Raw genomic sequence first — 22,562 nt, 5'->3', positions numbered from 1 at the left:
ACATACTATCGTCCTCGGGAATATCAAGAATAACAAAGTCCGTTAAAATAGTAACGTTTGCAACCACAACAGGCACATCCTCACAAATACCGACATGTATAGCAGTTGATTTATCAGCCATTTGCAAAGATATTTCAGTAGGTGTCAACTTATTCAAGTCTAGTCTACGATATAAAGAGAGAGGCATAACACTAACACCGGCTCCAAGATCACATAAAGCAGTTTTAACATAGTTCCTTTTAATGGAGCATGGTATAGTGGGTACTCCTGGATCTCCAAGTTTCTTTGGTATTCCACCCTTAAAAGTATAATTAGCAAGCATGGTGGAAATTTCAGCTTCTGGTATCTTTCTTTTATTTGTAACAATATCTTTCATGTACTTAGCATAAGGATTCATTTTGAGCATATCAGTCAATCGCATACGCAAAAAGATAGGTCTAATCATTTCAGCAAAGCGCTCAAAATCCTCATCATCCTTTTTCTTGGATGGTTTGGGAGAAAAAGGCATGGGTTTCTGAACCCAAGGTTTTCTTTCTTTACCATGTTTCCTAGCAACAAAATCTTTCTTTTCATAACGTTGATTCTTTGATTGTGGGTTATCAAGATCAACACCAGGTTCAATTTCTACATCATTATCATTACTAGGTTGAGCATCATTATGAACATCATCATTAACATTTTCATTAGGTTCATGTTCATTGCCAGATTGTGTTTCAGCATCAGACATAGAGATATCATTTGGATTATTAGGTGGTTCAGCAACAGGTTCACTAGAAGTTTGCACAGTTCTATCATTTTTCTTTTTCTTCCTATTAGAAGAACTAGGTGCATCAATATTATTTCTCTGATAATCTTGCTCAATTCTCTTTGGGTGGCCTTCAGGATACAAAGGTTCCTGAGTCATGCTACCAGTTCTAGTAGCCACTTTAACAACATAATCATTTTTCTTACTATTCATCTCATTGAGCAATTCCTTTTGAGCTTTAAGTACTTGTTCTACTTGAGTGGTAACCATAGAAGCATGTTTGCTAACAAGTTTAAGTTCACCTCTAATATTAGCCATATAATCACCCAAGTATTTAATCATATCAGCATCTTGTTTTAATTGTCTACCTAAATACGCATTGAAGTCTTCTTGCTTAAACATAAAATTATCAAACTCATCCAAGCATTGACTAGCAATTTTAGCAGGAGGGATTTCAGCTTTATCATATCTATAGAGAGAATTTACCTTTACTACATGTGTCGGTTTATCGAGGTCTAGAGGTTCTTCAATAAATAAAGGATTAAGATCATATGTTTCTTCAATAGGCGGTAAATTAAGACCATGTATTTCTTCAATAGGAGGTAAATTCTTAACATCTTCAGCTTTAATACCTTTTTCTTTCACAGATTTCTTTGCCTCTTGCATATCTTCGGGACTGAGAAATAGAACACCTCTCTTCTTCGGAGTTGGTTTAGGAATAGGATCATTAATTGGAGCAGGAGCTGGCTCAGGAGGTGCCCAATTATTTTCATTTGTCAACATATTATTCAATAAGATTTCAGCTTCATCCGGTGTTCTTTCCCTGAAAAGAGAACCAGCACAACTATCCAGGTAATCTCTGAAAGCATCGGTTAGTCCATTGTAAAAAATATCAAGTATTTCATTTTTCTTAAGAGGATGATCAGGCAAAGCATTAAGTAACTTGAGAAGCCTCCCCCAAGCTTGTGGGAGACTCTCTTCTTTGATTTGCACAAAGTTGTATATTTCCTTTAAAGCAGCTTGTTTCTTATGAGCAGAGAAATATTTTGCAGAGAAGTAGTAAATCATATCCTGGGGACTACGCACACAACCAGGATCAAGAGAATTAAACCATATCTTAGCATCACCCTTTAATGAGAACGGAAATATTTGAAGGATATAAAAGTAGTAAGATCTCTCATCATTAGTGAACAGGGTGGCTATATCATTTAATTTAGTAAGATGTGCCATAACAGTTTCAGATTCATAGGCATGAAAAGGATCAGATTCAACCAAAGTAATCATATCAGGATCAATAGAGAATTCATAATCCTTATCAGTAACACATATAGGTGAAGTAGCAAAAGCAGGGTCAGGTTTCATCCTAGCATTTAGAGATTGCTTATTCCATTTAGCTAATAACCTTTTAAGTTCATATCTATCTTTGCAAGCTAAAATAGCTAAAGAAGCTTCTTGATCAAATAAATAACCCTCAGGAATAACAAGTGATTCTTCATCATCACTTTCATCATCATAATCAGATTCAATATTTTCAATCTCTCTAGCCCTAGCAAGTCGTTTCTCGAGAAAATCACCAAGTGGCACAGTAGTATCAAGCATAGAAGTAGTTTCATCATAAGTATCATGTATAGCAGAAGTAGCATCATCAATAACATGCGACATATCAGAACGAATAGCAGAAGCAGGTTTAGGTGTCGCAAGCTTACTCATAACAGAAGGTGAATCAAGTGCAGAGCTAGATGACAGTTACTTACCTCCCCTCGTAGTTGAGGGATAAATTGTTGTCTTAGCATCCTTCAAGTTCTTCATAGTGTCCAGCAGATATAAATCTCAAGTGACTCAAAGAATAGAGCTATGCTCCCCAGCAACGGCGCCAGAAATTAGTCTTGATAACCCACAAGTATAGGGGATCGCAACAACTTTCGAGGGTAGAGTATTCAACCCAAATTTATTGATTCGACACAAGGGGAGCCAAAGAATATTCTCAAGTATTAGCAGCTGAGTTGTCAATTCAACCACACCTGGAAACTTAGTATATGCAGCAAAGTGTTTAGTAGCAAAGTAATATGATAGTGGTGGTAACGGTAACAAAAGAGTAATGAAAGCAAAGTAATATTTGTGGTATTATGTAGTGATTGTAACAATAGCAACGGGAAAGTAAATAAGCATAAACCAGTATATGGAAAGCTCATAGGCATCGGATCAGTGATGGATAATTATGCCGGATGTGGTTCATCATGTAACAGTCATAACATAGGGTGACACAGAACTAGCTCCAATTCATCAATGTAATGTAGGCATGTATTCCGAATATAGTCATACATGCTTATGGAAAAGAACTTGCATGACATCTTTTGTCCTACCCTCCCGTGGCAGCGGGGTCCTAATGAAAACTAAGGGATATTAAGGCCTCCTTTTAATAGAGAACCGGAACAAAGCATTAGCACATAGTGAATACATGAACTCCTCAAACTACGGTCATCACCGGTAAGTATCCCGATTATTGTCACTTCAGGGTTAACGGATCATAACACATAATATGTGACTATAGACTTGCAAGATAGGGTCAAGAACTCTCATATATTGATGAAAGCATAATAGGTTCAGATCTGAAATCATGGCACTCGGGCCCTAGTGACAAGCATTAAGCATAGCAAAGTCATAGCAACATCAATCTCAGAACATAGTGGATACTAGGGATCAAACCCTAACAAAACTAACTCGATTACATGATAAATCTCATCCGAACCATCACTGTCCAGCAAGCCTACGATGGAATTACTCACGCACGGCGGTGAGCATCATGAAATTGGTGATGGAGGATGGTTGATGATGACGACGGCGACGAATCCCCCTCTCTGGAGCCCCGAACGGACTCCAGATCAGCCCTTCCGAGAGGTTTTAGGGCTTGGCGGCGGCTCCGTATCGTAAAACGCGATGATTTCTTCTCTCCTATTTTTTCTCCCCGAAAGCAGATATATAGAGTTGGAGTTGGAGTCGGGAGGTCTCCAGGGGGCCCACGAGGTTGGGGGGCGCGCCCTAGGGGGGAGGCGCCCTCCACCCTCATGGCAAGGGTGTGGGCCCCCTGGTCTTCATCTTTGGCGAGGATTTTTTATTATTTATTGTAAGATATTCCGTGGAGTTTCAGGTCATTCCGAGAACTTTTGTTTTCTGCACATAAACCAACATCATGGCAATTCTGCTAAAAACAATGTCAGTCCGGGTTAGTTCCATTCAAATCATAGAAGTTAGAGTCCAAAACAAGGGCAAAATTGTTTGGAAAAGTAGATACGACGGAGACGTATCAGCCGTCTGCTTAGCCCTCCAAGCCTTCCCATAAGGAATGACATAATTCCATCTGACCTTCACTGCTGTCTGGATGTGTTTTGCTTCCATATCTTTCTTCTCTACTATCTCAGTATACATGAGTTGCGCAATGAGAGTTGAAGTCAGGTTAGGATGATTCACCAACAAGTTTTTCCTCACACAATTATGTGGGACAACTCTGGTGACAACCCAATGGATGTCATACTTCAGCACGTGCCCGTGTACCTTCCCAGGAAAACCTGTTTCAACACATTTAACGGTATAATTTGTTGGAGTTGACATGTGTGTGCGAAAAACCCTCTGTGTAGACATATCCCACTTTATCATCGGATACTTCAATTTTTCTTTGTATCAAACATAGCCCCTATCTGGACTTGGTTCATATTATACTGCCATGGAGTCTCATGGCCATCGTTGACCGTAAGGCCGGTCGATATGTCCTGATCCCATGCAGAAGGAATCGGTACCTCCACTTCATCCTTCGAATTTCCTGAATCCAGATCCTCCGGCAATCCATCCTCGTCCTATTCCTCTATCACCCTCTGCATTTCATCCCCTTCCTCATCCCCATCAGCAAAACTAGAACCAGCTAATATATTGACTGGCTACTCTACCCAGTATTAGGACCACAAACATTGTGTGGCACGTAGTCTGACTCTTTCTCGGGTTGGCTAGCATCCACATCGGGTGGCTGTGACCCGGATAAATCAATCTCGTTAGCCACTTGACTGCCCTGGCCGGGTTCATTCCCCCTGTGGAGTTGTATGGTATTCTCCTCCTTCACCACATGTTGCATAAGGGCATATGGGTGGATTCTTCGGTCTCGGCAATGTCTTAACAGGGTCAACTAATGTTGGCTCCTATCTATCGGCATCAACTCCCACTTGAAATTTTTACAGGATTTGGTCCACAATGCATGAATACTGACGAAACATACTTAGGATCCAGCCCGAAACTAGTTGTCAACCAGTAATTCAAGTGCCTAATGTCCAGTCTGTCCGGGTCTGCTAGTGTCATGACGCCATTTTTAAACTCGCTAAGATCAACCCCAACTCATTATATCAAACATTACCAGCGCCCTAGTAAATAGTCAAATTTACTGATTCGGACATTATCACCCGTCAGACATTGTCATCTTCTCATTAATCACAACGAACACTAATACTACCCGCTACACTAACTATGCGCTAAAATGCCTCCACAAATATATTAACACTACAATTCGCAATATGACTTATCTACACTAACTAAACTATACAATTCAGAGAAAATTTGTGAAGACATGGTTATACCTTCGAAGTGTGTGTCCCTAGCTTCTTGCTCCTCTCTTCTACTCAGTGGCACCGGCCACCTCACGGAGTACTTGCACCATCAGACAACGACAGCGCCGCCCCCTCGACAACCGGAGGTTCAACTCCGGTCACCTCCCAAGCCGCACCTCCTCCTCACCACCTCCTCCTCACAGCTGCTGCTCCTCCTCACCACCACCTCCTGCCCAGCCGCACACCCTCCTCACCACCATGTCTTCTCTTCCACACCATGGCTACTCCTCCCCAAACGCACCAAAAACTATCCCATAGCAAAAAAACACCGTAGGCGGCGGGGATTGCAATGATCTACCGATTCAGTGGCTTGGAAGTGAAAATGGGTGGCAAATGGAGGATATCAGCGCGGGGTGGCGAGGTACAGAGAAGAAAAGAAAGAGATAAAGGAAGAACCGAGGCGAGAGGAAGGAGACTGGTGCGTGGCTTATCCACAGCTTTTCGGTCACTGGGAGGCCGAAGAGGCTTTTCGGCCGCTGTGTGGCCGAAAACGGCCCACTTCGGTCGCCAGGTGGCCGAAGTTATGATTTTCGGCCAGCCCTCCCTCCCCACCGACGGCATGTCTTCAGTCAACCACGGGCCGAAAAGCCCTTTTCGGTCAAGGGGAGGCCGAAAACAACCTTTTCGGCCCACGCGTGGCCGACGGGGTGCTAGTTTTGATTTTTCTCCACTGCATGCTATAGTTTCCGAATTTGCTATAAAATACGTCATAGTTTTGAAAAAAATTCCTTTGCTCTTAGGATACCTTATCATTCCTCCTATGTATACTTTCCTACATGGCCATGTACATCCTTCCCTCAAGAAGAATGAAGAAGTACACATTCTATTTATTTTATTTATAAGTGTAAAATTGCTTGGTTACTTTTAGTTGGTTGGATTGAGTCGGTTTTCTGCTATCTTCGATTGATTCAACTCATATGGTCCTTTGTTACAAACATTCATGCACATGTAAATTTCTATGATTTTCTGCATGCAGTGATGTTGAGCGAGTTGCAAGTGTTTTTTGCGGGGGAAAGCATTTCATTACTTAATTGATCATAGTGTTACAATCATTCATATCGACAATGCTAATATCCCGAGGAACATTTGCGAGCCAACAAGCCGTCCTTTGTTGTCCACGCCCTATCGCTGCCATAGCGTGTCCAACCTTGTTCTGCGCACGAGTGATCTTCCGAACTTGGGAGTGTCGCTCCTTTAGCATCTCCGTGATTTCTGAAATAAGGTACATGCTACTAGATTGATCCGCCGGTCCAGTCTTGATCATCATGGACACAAGTTCAGCACAGCCTGTTTCCACCAAGATGGGTTTCTGGGACCAATGCAGAGCTAAGTTAAGCCCTTCAACACATGCAGCAATCTCAGCCTCCAGTGGTCCAGGGCAATCATACAACCATCTATATGCCGCAAAAATTACTTGGCCCAAGTGATCGCGCAGTACCATGCCCGCTCCCGCAGACCCATCAGCGACAACGAACGAGCCATCAAAAGTCAGTTTAACATGTCCGTCCGATGGGGGTTCCCAAGCAACAGGACTGGCCAAACATTTTGTACTGCTAGTGATAGGAACAAAATTGCTTAACTCTGTCAGGACCGACAGTTTCCCTTTGATAGTATCCGCACGCTTGATTGTCAACAGGGATTGCGCATAATCACAAAGGAACCACTTGGACACCTCTACTGGAATCAATGGCTTGTCATGAGTCAACTCATTGTGTATATGCCAAGCACACCATAACACCATGAGCACAAGCATCCATTGGGTCTCAGATAATTCGTGTAAGAGCAGCAGCAACCAATGGTTCTCTTCTACTAATAACCTCCTCCGATGGCAGGTCCCAAACTAGCCTCATAACATTCCACAAGTTCTGAGCGTGGGGGCAGCGTACGAGTGCATGATGAACTGATTCATCTTCCTGTCCACAAATGGTGCACACTCCATCAACCTCCATATGGCGTTTCATCTTGTTCAACCTAGTGGCCAGTGCTTCCCTAGCAGCTTTCCAAGCAAACACACAAACTTTGGGTGGCGCTCCACAACTCCATAGCATTTTCCACCCCGGCCTTGAGCCATCAGGCCGAGTACTACACACAGCAGTCCCCTTTCGAGCCAAGATATCATCCCTTGCAAAATTGTACGCCGACTTCACAGAGAAACGACCATGCTTGTCCGGTTGCCAAGCAATAGAATCAGCCTCCCCTCGGTGAGAGGTTTTTATTTCAGAATCTCTATAACATCAGCCGGATAGAAGTGTTGTCTGAGGAGTGAAATGTTCCAAGACCCAGCAAAATTCAGAAGGCTAGCCACCCATTTCAGTCGGCACCGTCATTTCGGCGTGATTGGCTTAAAGGGAGGCCCTCTCGGCAACCACGGGTCACGCCAGATACGTATCTCAGTACCATTCCCCACCCGCCAAACGTACCCTACTTCACTAATTGCAGGCCATGCTCAATGGCGCTCCATGTTGACGATCCATTCCCGGTATAGACAGTGTCAAGAATGGACCCATCCGGATAGTACTTGGCCCGCAGAACCTGTGCACAGAGACTTTCCGGAAACTGAATAAGATGCCAGGTGAGGGAGTCCTGGATTAGGGGGTGTTCGGATAGCCGGACTATACCTTCAGCCGGACTCCTGGACTATGAAGATACAAGATTGAAGACTTCGTCCCGTGTCCGGATAGGACTTTCCTTGACGTGGAAGGCAAGCTTGGCGATGCGATATTCAAGATCTCCTATCATTGTAACCGACTTTGTGTAACCCTAACCCTATCCGGTGTCTATATAAACCGAAGGGTTGTAATCCGTAGGATAGAATCAACTCCATACACAATCATACCATAGGCTAGCTTCTAGGGTTTAGCCTCCTTGATCTCGTGGTAGATCTACTCTTGTACTACCCATATCATCAATATTAATCAAGCAGGAGTAGGGTTTTACCTCCATCGAGAGGGCCCGAACCTGGGTAAAACAAAGTGTCCCCTGTCTCCTGTTACCATCCGGCCTAGACACACAGTTCGGGACCCCCTACCCGAGATCCGCCAGTTTTGACACCGACACCAGGCTTGCCGTGCTAAGAGGGCTTGATTGAACGTCCGAAGGTCTTTAAACCCCATTCCACCTTTTCCTTTAGGTCTCACCATAAAATCCCAGCTGACCCAATGTGTTTTTCGTTTACCTTTTTCTGCTTCCCACCAAAAGCGACGAGTCATTCTCATGAGTTCCTCACATAGCCCCGCTGGTACCTTGAACACGCTCATAATATAAACCGGGAGGACATGAGCGATCACCTTGATCTTTATTTCTTTTCCACCCATAGAGAGATAGTTGTCCTCCCATTCCATTAAGCATTTTGCCAACCTCTCTTGTAGGCCTTTTAATTTACCCTTACTCATTCTGCCATCTGGTGTCGGGAGGCCGAGGTATTTAGCTTCAAAGGTTGCTTGTGTAATTTGCAGTGTACCCTTAATGCTCTCTTGGGTACTAGTTAGGCAGATCGAAGAGAACAAGATAGAGCACTTGTTAGGGTTGATCGCCTGGCCTGTTCCTTTAGCATATATCTCAAGCACATGTTTAACACGTTCTGCTTGTTTGTTGTCTGCCTTGAAGAACAACAAGGTATCATCCGCAAAGAGCAAATGGAAAATACCCAGGGCACGACGGCAAACCTTGATCGGCGTGATAGAGTCCTGGGATGCTTCACGATGCAACAGAGCGGAAAGGCCATCATCAACAAACAAGAACAAAAAAGGGGAAAGCGGATCACCTTGGCGAAGACCTCTGGATGGGCAGAACAAATCAAGAAGGGTTCCATTAAATTTTACCGAATAGCTCATCAATGTCACACAGGACATAATCCAATCAACCCATCGGGGAGCGAAACCCAAACTCTGCATCATTCTTCTAAGAAATTCCTAGTCAACCCTGTCGTACGCCTTTGATAAATCCAACTTATAAGTGCAATAAGAATGTTGCTCCTTTTTACAGTGCCCAATGGCATGAAAACATTCAAACGCTACCAAGGCATTATCAGTAATCATACGGCCGGGGACGAAGGCACTCTGGTTCAAAGAGATGATATCCCCAAGGAATGGACGGAGTCTGTTTACCAAGCACTTAGCCACAATCTTGTATAGAACTGAACACAAACTGATAGGCCGAAACTCTCTAATTGTCTCAGGCTGATCTGTTTTCCGTTGAGTTTGTCTCTGATGGCATGTGCCCTGTGGTAAAGAACAGCCGGACGGCCGCAACAATCGTGTCCTTTTAAACCGCCCAGTTTCTTTGATAAAACCTCGCTGGGAATCCATCTGGTCCAGGGGCTTTCAGGGGACCTATTTGAAACAACGCGTCGCATATTTCTTGTTCAGTAAAATCCCTACAAAGTGAGTCATTCATTTCATCCGTTAATTTTCTATCTATCAAGCCAATTATCTCATCAACATTCAAAGAAGGATCTCTGGTGAACAATTATTAAAGAAGGAAGTGGCCATTAACTCCATGACCGAGGGTGTAGTCTGCCATACACCATCATCATCTCTTAGTTTTTTAATCTTGTTCTTCCTGGCTCGCCAAACGGAACTACTGTGGAAAAACTTCGTGTTTCGATCGCCCTCTTTGAGCGAGCTAATACGAGAACGCTGCAGCCACAAGAGTTCTTCTTTATATAGCAGTTCATTCATACTATCAGACAGTCCTTCTTATCTCTCGTGGATCTCCATTGGTCTGCACTAGGCGATCAAGTTTTTTACCCGGAAGTTAAGCGTGCTCAGACTAAAGGGGGGGGCACGCTTAACTTCCGGGTTCTATTCCCCCTCGTTTCCAAGTCTGCACTTGTTGTTTCCCTGACAATAGTAAGCTGTCAATTCTATTAACCCTCAGGAGTTTAGCTTGAGCATGAAGTCACACGTTTCACTGTTTGAGTTTGAAACTATTATTCTAAAAAATAATAATTATTTAGTAACACTAATATTTCTTGAATAAATAGTTTGACCTGATTTAACCAAAATAAAAAAAATGAAATTTGAGCATATCTTTTTTTCCTTAAAGAATTTGAGGATTCTAAAAATTTGCAAACAAGCCGTAGGCAGTCAAAATCGGATGCGGATTTTCGTGCTGAACATTTTGATATATTATACGTTTTTTTCGGACATCGTATGCAAAAGTTATAGCCGTTTTACTTTTTCATAACATGTTTTTGCAAAACATATTCAAATTTAAGTTTTTTAATTTTCCTAACTAGTAGATGTAGTAATATAACTACATCTCGAAGGATTTTATTTTCTGAAGTTTCTATCATTTCCTCTTTTTTTTTAAAACTAAAATGGCGATAAGGGGGGGGGGGGTTGTTGTTGTAGAGTTTGAGAAATGGGCCTTTAGTCTCGGTTTGAGACATGAACGGGGACTAAAGGGCATCACACCCTTTAGTGCCGGTTTGAGACATGAACCAGGACTAAAGGGTGCGATGCCCTTTAGTCCCGGTTCGTGTCTCAAACCGGGACTAAATGATCCATTTGAACTGGGACTAATGCCTTTAGCCGCTCGAATCGGGACTAATGCTCACATTAGTCCCGGTTTATAATGCAACCAGAACTAATATGTATATTGTGCTGTGACCAAAGCCCTGTTTTCTACTAGTGGCGGTAGGTGGTCCGAACATGGAGAAACCAAATGGACCACACTAACATCTGAGAAAATGTCCCTCCACCAATTGTCAGCTAGAGCACGGTCCAACCTCACTTTCACGTTTGCTCTTCCCCTCCTTCTATTATCATATGTGAAAAGGAGCTCCGGCAAACCCAAGGTCATGGAACTCACAATCTTGTACAATTTCACGGAATGCTGCCATTTGGCTAGCCGGGCGTGGGGTGGCGAACATATGTTCGCACTGCCACGTAGTTTCAGGGCTGTTTGGTTCTAGGCCTAGGAGTGCCATACTTTGTCATACAATGTTTGCCAAACTTGGCTAAGGTTAGTTTTTCAAAATGAGAGCCACAAGTTGGCAAGCCTAAGGGAATCTTGCCACACTTTTTATGTGTATGTGATGTGGGACCATAGTGTGGCTTGCCTAAGATGTGGTTTGAACCAAACACACATCTAAGTTGGTCAAACTTGCCTAACCTTAGATGTGGCAAACTTTGGCAAACTTAGTCTCAAACCAAACAGCCCCTTCATTACAATCCCCCATGACATCCATGGAAAGTCGCTCGACGCTCGGATGTCAGACAAGATGGTCCACATCCCATGATGGTTTTCAGTACACGGTTCATCATACACACAAGTTAAATGCCAAAAGGGATCAGTTGAGGAAGCACGAATATGAGCGAGTTGCAGGTTCTTAAGTATAGAAACATTTCGTACCATGCCGATAGGTGTTATTTTTCTACACATGTGAAATTGTTACACCATCACAAAAAAAAGCTACATCATGCTCTTTTATCTTTTATTCTACAGGAAAAAAACATTTCATCGAAGTTAAAAAGTCACTGCAGGGGTGTCTATAATACCTAAGTAGTTAATCCCTACTAACTTTAATTCTTTGAACATGCATCGCTCTATATTGTCAAATGTGCCATGTTATCATTCGCTGAACCTATTTTGTAGCACATGCATACCTCAATTTAATTATCCCATCTTGAATAATCCAGCGTACATGCATACTCTTTATTCACACATGACTATTTTGGAAAATAATAATTTTTGATTTGATCATTTCATTTGTACAAAATTATTCAAAATTAATCTTTAAAATCCGCAGCAGCACGCGGAAGTCACCTAGTTACTATAAATTTTCATAACAACATGTTAGATATATTTTTTGCGGAAAGGATTAGATCTATTATCAAAATTTATCGGGTGTACAAAATATCTCAAATATAATAAAAATTATATAAAGATTCCCACCACTGGATGATCACTACCGCCGTCGGAGCGAGCCATCGACGCGTCGATGTCCCCGCTCCCCTACCGGAGCTGACTTGACCTTGTTGATGATAGCCGTGAAGTCTTGGTGCATGTTCCCCTAAGGACCATCACCCTGGATCCTTAGTCATCGTCGTTGAATCCATGCATAGATCTGAACCATCTGAGACCAAATCTCGTCACATAACGAGAAACGCAAACCTCACCGCCTCAAGAAGACGACATGAATCTACGTCGGAGCTCCGTCGACTATGTCCAAATGGACGAACTCGAGAAGGATCAAAATCCGAAAGACAAACTCAAAGAAGTGCCCTCATCTCACTTTCTTCTCGGTTCTTGGGTTCTATTTTATAGCAGATCTGGCATTGGCTTCTACTCCATCCGTTTTATAATGTAGACGTTTTTTTGACACTACACGAATGTCAAAAAACATCGTAGATGGAGGGAGTATTCTAGAGCAGATCTGGACCACGAAACTTTGATCGGATGGTTCACAATCACTTCCTTCGCGGTTCGAACAGTTCGCCCGAGACGAGACGGGGATGCCTCCGCGGGCACCGCCGCCGGCGGCGTTCCCGTCCCTGGACGCTTACTACCTCCACCACCTTCGCTCCTGCTCGACGCCGCGCCACGCCGCCGCCGTCCACGCCCACATCGTCCGTGCCCACCCTTTCCCGTCCCTCTTCCTCCGCAACACGCTCCTCGCCGCGTACTGCCGCCTCGGCGGCCCCGCGCGCCGCCTGCTCGACGAAATGCCCCGCGCTAACGCCGTCTCCTTTAACCTCCTCATCGACGCCTACTCCCGCGCTGGACAGACTGAGGTCTCCCTGGCGACCTTCGCGCGCGCGCGCCGTGCCCCCGGCGTCAGGGCCGACCGGTTCACGTACGCGGCCGCGCTCGCCGCGTGCTCGCGGGCCGGGCGCCTGAGGGAGGGCAAGGCCGTGCACGCGCTGGCCGTCCTCGAGGGGCTCGCCGGGGGCGTGTTCGTCTCCAACTCGCTCGTCAGCATGTATGCCAGGTGCGGCGACATGGGACAGGCGAGGCGGGTGTTTGACGCCGCCGAGGAGCGGGACGACGTCTCGTGGAACGCGCTGGTCTCTGGCTATGTGCGCACTGGTGCGCACGATGAGATGTTGAGGGTGTTTGCTCTGATGCGCCGTTCTGGGATGGGCTTGAATTCTTTTGCTCTTGGCAGTGTCATCAAGTGTTGCGCTGGCAGCGATAACTCTGTGAGGGATATTGCCGCGGCGGTTCATGGATGCGTGGTGAAGGCTGGGTCGGACTCTGACGTGTTTCTTGCGAGCGCGATGGTTGACATGTATGCGAAGAAAGGTGCATTGAGTGAAGCTGTTGCGCTCTTCAAGTCAGTGCTTGATCCCAATGTGGTTGTGTTCAATGCCATGATTGCGGGGCTGTGTCGTGATGAGGCTGCTGTCGGTATGGATGTCCTTAGAGAAGCGTTAAGTCTGTATTCAGAGGTGCAGAGTCGAGGAATGGAGCCTACCGAGTTCACATTCTCCAGTGTCATACGAGCTTGTAACTTGGCAGGTGACATTGAATTCGGAAAACAGATACATGGACAAGTACTGAAGCATTGTTTCCAGGGAGATGACTTCATTGGGAGTGCACTGATTGACTTGTACTTCAACTCTGGCTATATCGAAGATGGGTTCAGGTGTTTCAGATCTGTTCCGAAACAAGATGTCGTCACGTGGACAGCGATGATTTCAGGGTGTGTTCAAAATGAGCTTTTCGAGAGGGCACTGACCTTGTTCCATGAATTATTGGCTGCTGGACTGAAACCTGACCCTTTCACTATATCGATAGTGATGAATGCTTGTGCCAGTTTGGCTGTTGCAAGGACTGGTGAGCAGATTCAGTGCTTTGCCACAAAATCTGGTTTTGGTCGGTTCACTGCCATGGGAAATTCCTGCATACATATGTATGCTAGATCAGGGGATGTGGATGCTGCAGTCCGGAGGTTTCAGGAGATGGAATTACACGACGTTGTGTCTTGGTCTGCTGTAATATCAAGCCATGCACAGCATGGCTGTGCTAGGGAGGCTTTACGTTTTTTCAGTGAAATGGTAGATGCAAAGGTGGTGCCAAATGAGATTACCTTTCTCGGTGTCCTTACTGCATGTAGCCATGGAGGATTGGTTGATGAGGGACTCAGGTATGTCAGATCATCAATTTTCAATTATTCATACATATATCTTTATCTGAAAAAAGAACTGTATATGGTCGGAACTTTGAGGTTTTTGTGTTGCTGGAGTGTGACTTACTGTCTTATACTAGAATTATACATGTTTCTCATTTGTCCATTCCTTTCATCGTATCATGCAGGTATTATGAAATCATGAAAAATGAGTATGCATTGAGTCCAACCATAAAGCATTGCACATGTGTTGTTGATCTCCTTGGCCGAGCTGGGAGACTAGCTGATGCTGAGGCTTTTATAAGGGATTCAATCTCCCATGATGAACCTGTCATCTGGCGGTCTTTGCTAGCATCATGTCGTATCCATCGAGACATGGAGAGAGGTCAACTTGTTGCAGATAGGATAATGGAACTACAACCCGGTTCCTCAGCATCCTATGTAAATCTCTACAACATTTACCTGGATGCTGGGGAGCTCTCGTTAGCTTCAAAAATTAGAGATGTGATGAAAGAGCGAGGTGTGAAGAAAGAACCTGGTCTGAGTTGGATTGAACTAAGGTCCGGGGTTCACTCTTTTGTTGCCGGTGACAAGTGCCATCCAGAGAGCAACACAATATATGCGAAACTGGCAGAGATGCTTTCCAAGATTGATAAACCGACAGCCACTGATGCTTCTGGCACAAAGTCAGATGACATCACTAGAAACAAGCAAAGTTGGATGAATTGGCACAGTGAGAAACTAGCTGTGGCATTAGGATTGATTCATTTACCACAGTCAGCACCTATACGAGTAATGAAGAACCTGAGAGTCTGCCGTGACTGCCATTTAGCTATGAAATTGATATCGAAGAGTGAAAAGAGGGAAATAATCTTGAGAGATGCTATTCGTTTCCATCACTTCAGAGATGGCTCATGTTCTTGTGCGGATTACTGGTAGTGGCTACTTACTAGTGCAGTGGTTCCAAAGTTGAATCCTTGAAGATAAATCTGACACGTTGGCATACCTATTTAGTTACCATAGTTAGGAGTGAAAATCATTTTTCAGCAGAGGCCTAGGGAACGTAAACTCCTGAAGCTTTATAGCCAATAAGTTATTCAGGGTGTACGGCACCAGTGTGGTGTTCTGATTCTTTAAAAGACAGTTCTCTGTATTGCTTTTCTCCCATTTAGGATTAAGATCTGTAGGGGCATATTGCAGCCTTGCGATGATTTAATCCTATTACATTTCTGCCAGCAGGAAGAAAGGCGCCTTAAACTCCTAAAAAGTGGCCTCCGCCAAACTGAATGGTTGAGTACACTGAATCACCTCCAAGGCATCGTGCTGATTCTCCTATTCGCCATTGACCAGATCCATCCCCTGTTAGGCATGGTGACAGAAGACCAGGATCTCCAATTAGAAAATATTCTCTCCTTCACCACCTGTAAGGCACACGTCGCCAATGCGGTGAGTTTTGGAAATTTCGTTCTTGTATCTAAGGTATTGTAATATACTGATGAATTGCTGACACTAGTCTTGCAACTGCCACCTAGGAGGGTTTGTGGCAGCTCATCACCTCGTAGATACTCACCCGGGCCTCCTAGAAGGCGGTAAGTCAATTCAAGCTTTGTTTATTGTTTGAGTTTCCTGTATAGATCGCTTATGTGCAATCTGTCTACCTTGTCCAGAAATACAGTATGTTATACATGGTTTGAGACCACTGTACAGCAGTATAATTTACACTGGCCTTATGTGTGCCATGTATCAGGAAGCATTACCTTCAGTTATGGACAGTGTTGTCTTGACATGTTTATACTTCACTATACAATTTTGGTCATGATCATGTCATTATTGTGTTAGAGCTTATTGATAATGCCTGGACATTTGGATGGGCAAGTCCATTACCATGTGCCAGTTATCTTGGTTTATTTATGAGATATCTTTGCTAATTGTTTCACAGTTTTTTTGTGTTGGCCTATTCGGTGCTGTACTTGTGTCAGAAAGTTGCAGTTAACTTATCTTGCTTTTATTAGCAGGTCACCACCCCCAAGGAGACTGAGCAGCCCTTCGAGAAGGTCACCACCACCACCACCTCCAAGTCGTCATAGTCGCTCCCCTCCTCTTCACTCTTGCTCCAGATCAATTTCTCCATATAGGTAATGAAATTGTTGCTGCCTCTCTTCCTCGTTTTTTTTTTGTTTTTGAACCGACTCTGCCTTGTAAATCTTCCAACAGAGTCCATCTCCTTTTGTAAATGATATACCCAATTCTCTCTGTGGTAGCAGAACCAGAGGACCTCTTACATTGAGGCTGGCGTGGAAGGCGAGATTCATCCAACTCTGCATCACCCAGTCCTCTGAGGAAGGCGAGTGCAACATGTGTAGTGGTCTGTGTAGGAAACATGACTAGTTGAATGCTTGCTGCTTGCTTGTGTTTTGTTGGCCATGCGAGGCGACCTTAGAGAGATCAAGGAGCCGCAATCCTAGAAGGTCAGTGACTTTTTCTGGGTTTCTCGTGTTTTACAAGAATAAAATAAAACACACCAATGTACTCCCTCCGTCCGGGTTTATTGGGCCTCTTCGTATTTTGTGTCAGATGTTGACCATCTATAGACTACTAAAATGTAAAGTATATGCCATAAAAAATTATACTGTTGGATTTGTATTTGAAAGAGCTTTCCGACAATATAATTCTTGTGACATATAGTTTACATTTTGTTAGTTAATTTTTTAGGTCAAACTTTGGCCCAAAATAAGAGGGGGCTTAATAAATCCGGACGAAGGACGTATGTATCTACGGATCTTGAAAGAATTGTTTTTCTTCTGAAACTAGAAGGAGCATCTCGAGCGACAGTGGGAGCAGCAGCACCCGCCTTCCCGGAGGCATAGGTACTAGAAGGAAACTCGGGGCAAACTGGGGATAACCCGGGCCGAAACAGGGCAAACCAAGGGGGCGAACGATCATGGATGTGGCTGGATATGCTTGGTGGAGTCCTGGATTTCGCACCGAGAGGCTTTGACTGTGCATTGATTGAAAATCTGGACATTATTCAGTCTGTCTCATTTGAAAATCGATGAGTTTTTTTTTACTAGTTGATCGTTCGATCTGCTCGTATGTGAAGTTGATATTTTTTTTGTTCATGGATTGTTGGTGTCACATTTGGAATGCGCTTGCCGCTTGGATCTTCATGTACCAGTGTTTACTAAGCTTTGCCCAGCCTGCTCGAGAAGAGATCCATTTCGGTACCTGGGTCGTTGCCGTTGGTATGTGCCTGCCGGGCTTGTCGTTCGACACCTCCAAGTCGGAGAGTTACTTGGTGGTGAATCAATGGATGAATACCAGACTTTGTTGGACACGTGACAGATAGCCCATAGAGTGATCAAGATCTTTGTGAACTCTTCATTAGACATAGTCTCGAGCCTACGATATGGAAGAGATGGCCATTCCTTCGCGTCTGGGCAGCAAGCCAGCAACTCAGTATCAACTAAAGCCTAGATCCCCCCTCGTAACCCCCTCGTCCGCCCCCGTTGGCGGCCAGGGGGAAACCCTAGCCGCCGCCGCCGCCGGGCATCTCTCCCCTACCTCCCTCACCCTCGCCGCCACCATCAGGGCCGTCGGGCGAAGCCTGGCCGGCAAGGGCGGCGGCGGGGTATCTCTCCCCTACGCGCGATCTGGCTGGCACGGGACGGCCTGTGCGTGAAGTGGCACCGGACTACCGTGGGGTTCGGCGGCGCTGCGGGCGGATCCTGGCGGCGGCATGCACGACGCGCCGATGGCTGGAGTCCACGTTTGCAGCGCGGATTGGCGTCTGCGGGAGCGCCAGGATCTGGTGGCTGCGTGAGCCGTCGCGTCCGGTTCAGATCTTTCGCGATCTGGCGCTTGGACGCCGGCGGCCAGTGCGGGGTGGTGCTACTCGTCGTTGCCCAGGTTGGATTCTCTGGATCTAGAGCTCGGACGAATCTGCACTAGAGTCGCCCCATGGTGCTTTCTTCTCCGGATGGTTTTGTTTCTCGGTTTGTGGCCAGATCCGGAGCAGACAGAGGTTGGTGGTACAGGTTGGGGACCGGAGAAAACTTTGGTCGGCTAGCTCGACCCGACATCGGCGACGGCTTTGGCGTCGTTACCCTCCTTGGAGGCAAAGCCGAGGTCCCCTCCTATCCACCTCTGACCCACTCTTGGACGAAAGTCCAAAATCCGTCTTGGATTGGGCGGCGACGGCGCCCTTAGCGTCGTGTCCTCCATGGAGGCGCCGTCTTGGGAGGCTTGGGTGTTCGGGGGAGAGGTACTGTGGGTGGTGGGCTCTACATGGCAGCTCCTGCAGCGGCGACGGTGTGGAGGTCGGTAGGTGGAGCGGCGTTGGATCTACTGCGTCGACGACGACGAGTATTGGCGGCATGGTGTAGCTGATTCTCGACGACGGATGTGTCTAGATGGACGTGCGCAGGAGGAGGAAGCCGTCTGACGTCATGGTGGCGTTGACGGCAGACAGGCCTGGCAAGTTTGGTACATCATTTTTGCTCTGAGGATGGACCGAGGGATGATGGAGGTGACGGCCCTTGCAGCGTGCGGTGGTCACTGGGAGTGTGCCAGACCGGGGTGGGACCCAATCCAGGTAGTGGCTTGGATGGGACACCCGGCTTTAGATGTTAGGCTTTGGTGCGATGTCTGTTTGGTATTAGGTCCGGATATTCGGCACACCTTTATCAAGGGAATAGGAGTAGCAACAACGTTGCCAAGATGGTGGCTTCGGACTTATTGATGTATCACCTTGTATAATTTTTGTGAATAATTAATAATATGACTGCATGCATCGTCCAAATGCAGAGGCCGGAGGTACATCCTCCTTTAAAATAAAATAAAGCCTAGATGCATACCATGGTGCATTCCAACAACGGGTGGCGCCATGAATCATTCGCCACGTTAAGGATCATTCGAGCAGTGTGCCGTCTTTGTCATACTCACTTTTGATGGAACCTTTGTGTTTCAAAGGTTTACTCCAAGTCTTCTCTGACGGAAGAGCTGCTGTTCGGCCTTTCTTCTAGCCAGACCTGAACGTCCCCAACTTTCTTGGTAGTAACTAAAATTCTGTAAGCAAGCAGATGACTTATGTCTCATACGTGCCTTTCGTACACACTTTGAACACAAGCAATATGAAGAAGCCTCTTCGGGTATGAATGTATTAAATATCTATCTATCTACTCTACTTTATTTTTATTAATAAAGAAAATAGATATTCTTGGCCCGTCATTGCTATTGTATAGAAAAAACCCTGAAGTTTTCAATAATCAATCTATATCAATCTATAGGCCAGTTTGACCAGGAGGTGCTCGCGATCCGATCTAGAGCTGCCGCCGGACCCTTCCTCCCTACCCCCGCTCCCGTGCAGCGCCGCCGCGCTGCACCGGGGCGTCGGCGCCTCCCTCCTCCGCCCCCCTCCCCCCCGCCACCACTCTCCTCTCCGTCGCCGTCGGTGACGCCGCCAGTGCAAAGCCCGAGCGGCTCGGCGGCGGCGGTCTTCTGCTCGCGCGTGGCGCGTCAGCTGCTCAAGATCGACGCGGCGGCTCCGATCTTGATCTTCTTGGCGGTGATGGCGGACAACGGTGGCTGGAGTGTGGCAGCGGGTCTGTAGTCGCAGCGGGTGGCGGCGACGGCGGCCATGTTGTAGTCGCTCAACCTCCGGTTCGGCTTCGGATCACGGTGGCGCTCCTGGTCTTGATCTGCATCACGCGGGCACCCGGGACGGCGACCCTGGACTTGGCGGTTGTGTTCATCTCCTACATCGGAAGTGGTCGGCCTGAGGCTGGGTGAGCAGATCTCGAGATCTGCAATCTAGTCCCGGCTGCGAGTCGGGCAGACATAGTTGCCAGTGAAAACCGAACCGACGGCGGACGATGGCAGCGGTCTGCGACGTTACCTTGATGAAGGCATTGTCCTGTAACTACTGTCCCCCCACTCGTGCTGCTCCTAGTAAAGTCCTCTAACATAGCAGTGTCTTTAACAAACTCAGCATTGACCTGTTCCACTCCCGAGAGCATCTTTTCACTGGTTAATTTTTTCTCAAGAAGTAGCTTCCTAGTTTCCCCCTCAGCAATTAAATTTTTTTCTAACTCATATTGGCTAGATACGACCTCTTTTGCATGTGAGCTACCGCCATTTTCAGCATCAGAAGCTGTGGGAGCACCATGTTTGGGAGATTTACCACTTCCAGCATCAATCCCGGATGATTTGTCCCGAGGTCCCTTCTCATTATTGCTTGATTTTTCTACAACAGCTCTAGGATGGCTCACTAAGATACCATCCTCCATTGGACCTCCTTCTTCCACAATGTCTTCTAGGTCAAAGAAAATGTTGTATATGTACCCATCCTCATGGAGAGGCGCACTGGGTGGAATTTTCCTCTGAGTATCTCACATTGTCTGTACAGCTCCATATCCAATTCAAACACATGCCCGATTAGCGACCCAACTTCATAAAAGCCCTGGTAATGATGCAATGTTTTCGGCACTCCTGATATTGTGACCCAGCATACATACAACTTGTAAGAGGCCATAGAGGAGTTCGTCCATCTGTTCACCTTCACGTTAGCTTTGCCGCCAAACATACCAAAATATTTATATGCTTTCATTTCATCTATCTTTTGGACAGAAGGGAACTTCATTAGAAAACTATCTTTGAGGTACGGCTTTGCCTGCCACTGCCATCCCCACTGAAACATCATGCTAAACGAGTTCACCAATTGTTGTGCAGTGAGCACGTCATCTTTCACAGTAATAACAACAATCACCTGCTTGGCCTTATCTGCCTCCAGCTTCCTACTAGATCGTGCAGTAAACATCTGAAGTCCATCTGCCCCTATCCCGATCAGACCAGCCACTGCTTTGGGTTGCGTCAGTAGATTGCATTTGCGGGATATATGAGCGTCTCATTTAGTGCAATTAACACAGAACAACGAAGTCTTACAGTCCTTAACACCATGTCCTGGCTGTTCACATTTATAGCAGATGAAAGATGGTCTACTAGCATCAGTAGAAGCGTTGATATTAGCTCCATCACTAACAAAACCAGACCCAACAATTTCTTTAGCATTGTTACCAAATCCAGCCCCACAAACCCAGTCTCAGATTTTCCATTAGCGTTGCTACTACTAGCACCTGCATTTATGAAACCAATGCCAAATTTTCCTTGTTCTGTCCCCTGACCAGTTCTCTGACCATTCATCCCTGCCTGCTGAAAATTACCAAGGCTCCCCCCATTTGTATATGTTGTTCAAACCCATATCCTGACTGGTTAGAGGCTGGGGGCATACCTGAATTGCCAAAATGATTGTATCCAGGACCAAAGAACTCCCCCGTTTGCATCAGCTGAGGAACTGGCTGTCCAGCAAAGGATCCAGATCCTGGCCCAAATCCACCACCGAAATATGGATTGACCAAAGAGGGCTGTTGCTGTGGTGGTCCGCGCCACCCTGGCCAGTCGTCGCCGGCCTGGCCAGCCTGCCGCCCACACCCACCTCCAGCACCGCCTTGCCTTCCCCTTCTCCAATCTCCCCGTCCAGCCATGACCAACCATGACCGCTTGGGCAAAGGTCAGGCCTTCCGCTAGACACAGGAAGGTGGAACCTCGATCCGCCGCCAACAACAGGCCACACCGCTGCCTCAACAGCCGCTCGCCGCCTAGGGTTTGCCTCACGGCCAGGAACCTCCAGCCACCACACACGAAATTGGGCTCAATTCGGAGCCGCACAGGTCCACAACGGTTGAAGGAGAGTGTCGGTGCAAAACCGGCGGATCTTGAGTAGGGGGTCCCGAACTGTGCGTCTAAGGCGGATGGTAACAGGAGGCAGGGGACATGATGTTTTACCCAGGTTCGGGCCCTCTTGATGGAGGTAAAACCCTACGACTTGCTTGATTTATTCTTGATAATATGAGTAGTACAAGAGTTGATCTACCACGAGATCGGAGAGGCTAAACCCTAGAAGCTAGCCTATGGTATGATTGTATGTTGTCCTACGGACTAAAACCCTCCGGTTTATATAGACACCAGAGGGGGCTAGGGTTACACAAGGTCGGTTACAAAGGAGGAGATATACATATCCGTACTGCCTAGCTTGCCT

At 46.1% G+C, this 22,562-nt stretch overlaps 1 protein-coding gene across 1 annotated transcript; it reads left to right on the top strand.

The window, feature by feature from the left end:
• The first annotated feature begins 12,812 nt into the window (after positions 1 to 12,812).
• Positions 12,813 to 17,660, top strand: LOC125546167 (pentatricopeptide repeat-containing protein At3g13880-like). The gene is made up of 6 exons (XM_048710338.1): positions 12,813 to 14,488; positions 14,659 to 15,916; positions 16,003 to 16,059; positions 16,486 to 16,605; positions 16,735 to 16,938; positions 17,282 to 17,660. The coding sequence occupies exons 1-2, from the start codon at positions 12,855 to 12,857 to the stop codon at positions 15,407 to 15,409; spliced, it is 2,385 nt and encodes a 794-aa protein (XP_048566295.1). The 5' UTR covers positions 12,813 to 12,854; the 3' UTR covers positions 15,410 to 15,916; positions 16,003 to 16,059; positions 16,486 to 16,605; positions 16,735 to 16,938; positions 17,282 to 17,660.
• The last annotated feature ends 4,902 nt before the right edge of the window (positions 17,661 to 22,562 follow it).

The sequence above is a fragment of the Triticum urartu genome, chromosome 3 (genome assembly GCF_003073215.2).
Source record: "Triticum urartu cultivar G1812 chromosome 3, Tu2.1, whole genome shotgun sequence".
In the NCBI taxonomy this organism is placed as follows: domain Eukaryota; kingdom Viridiplantae; phylum Streptophyta; class Magnoliopsida; order Poales; family Poaceae; genus Triticum; species Triticum urartu.
This window is presented reverse-complemented; position numbering and strand designations above follow the sequence as displayed.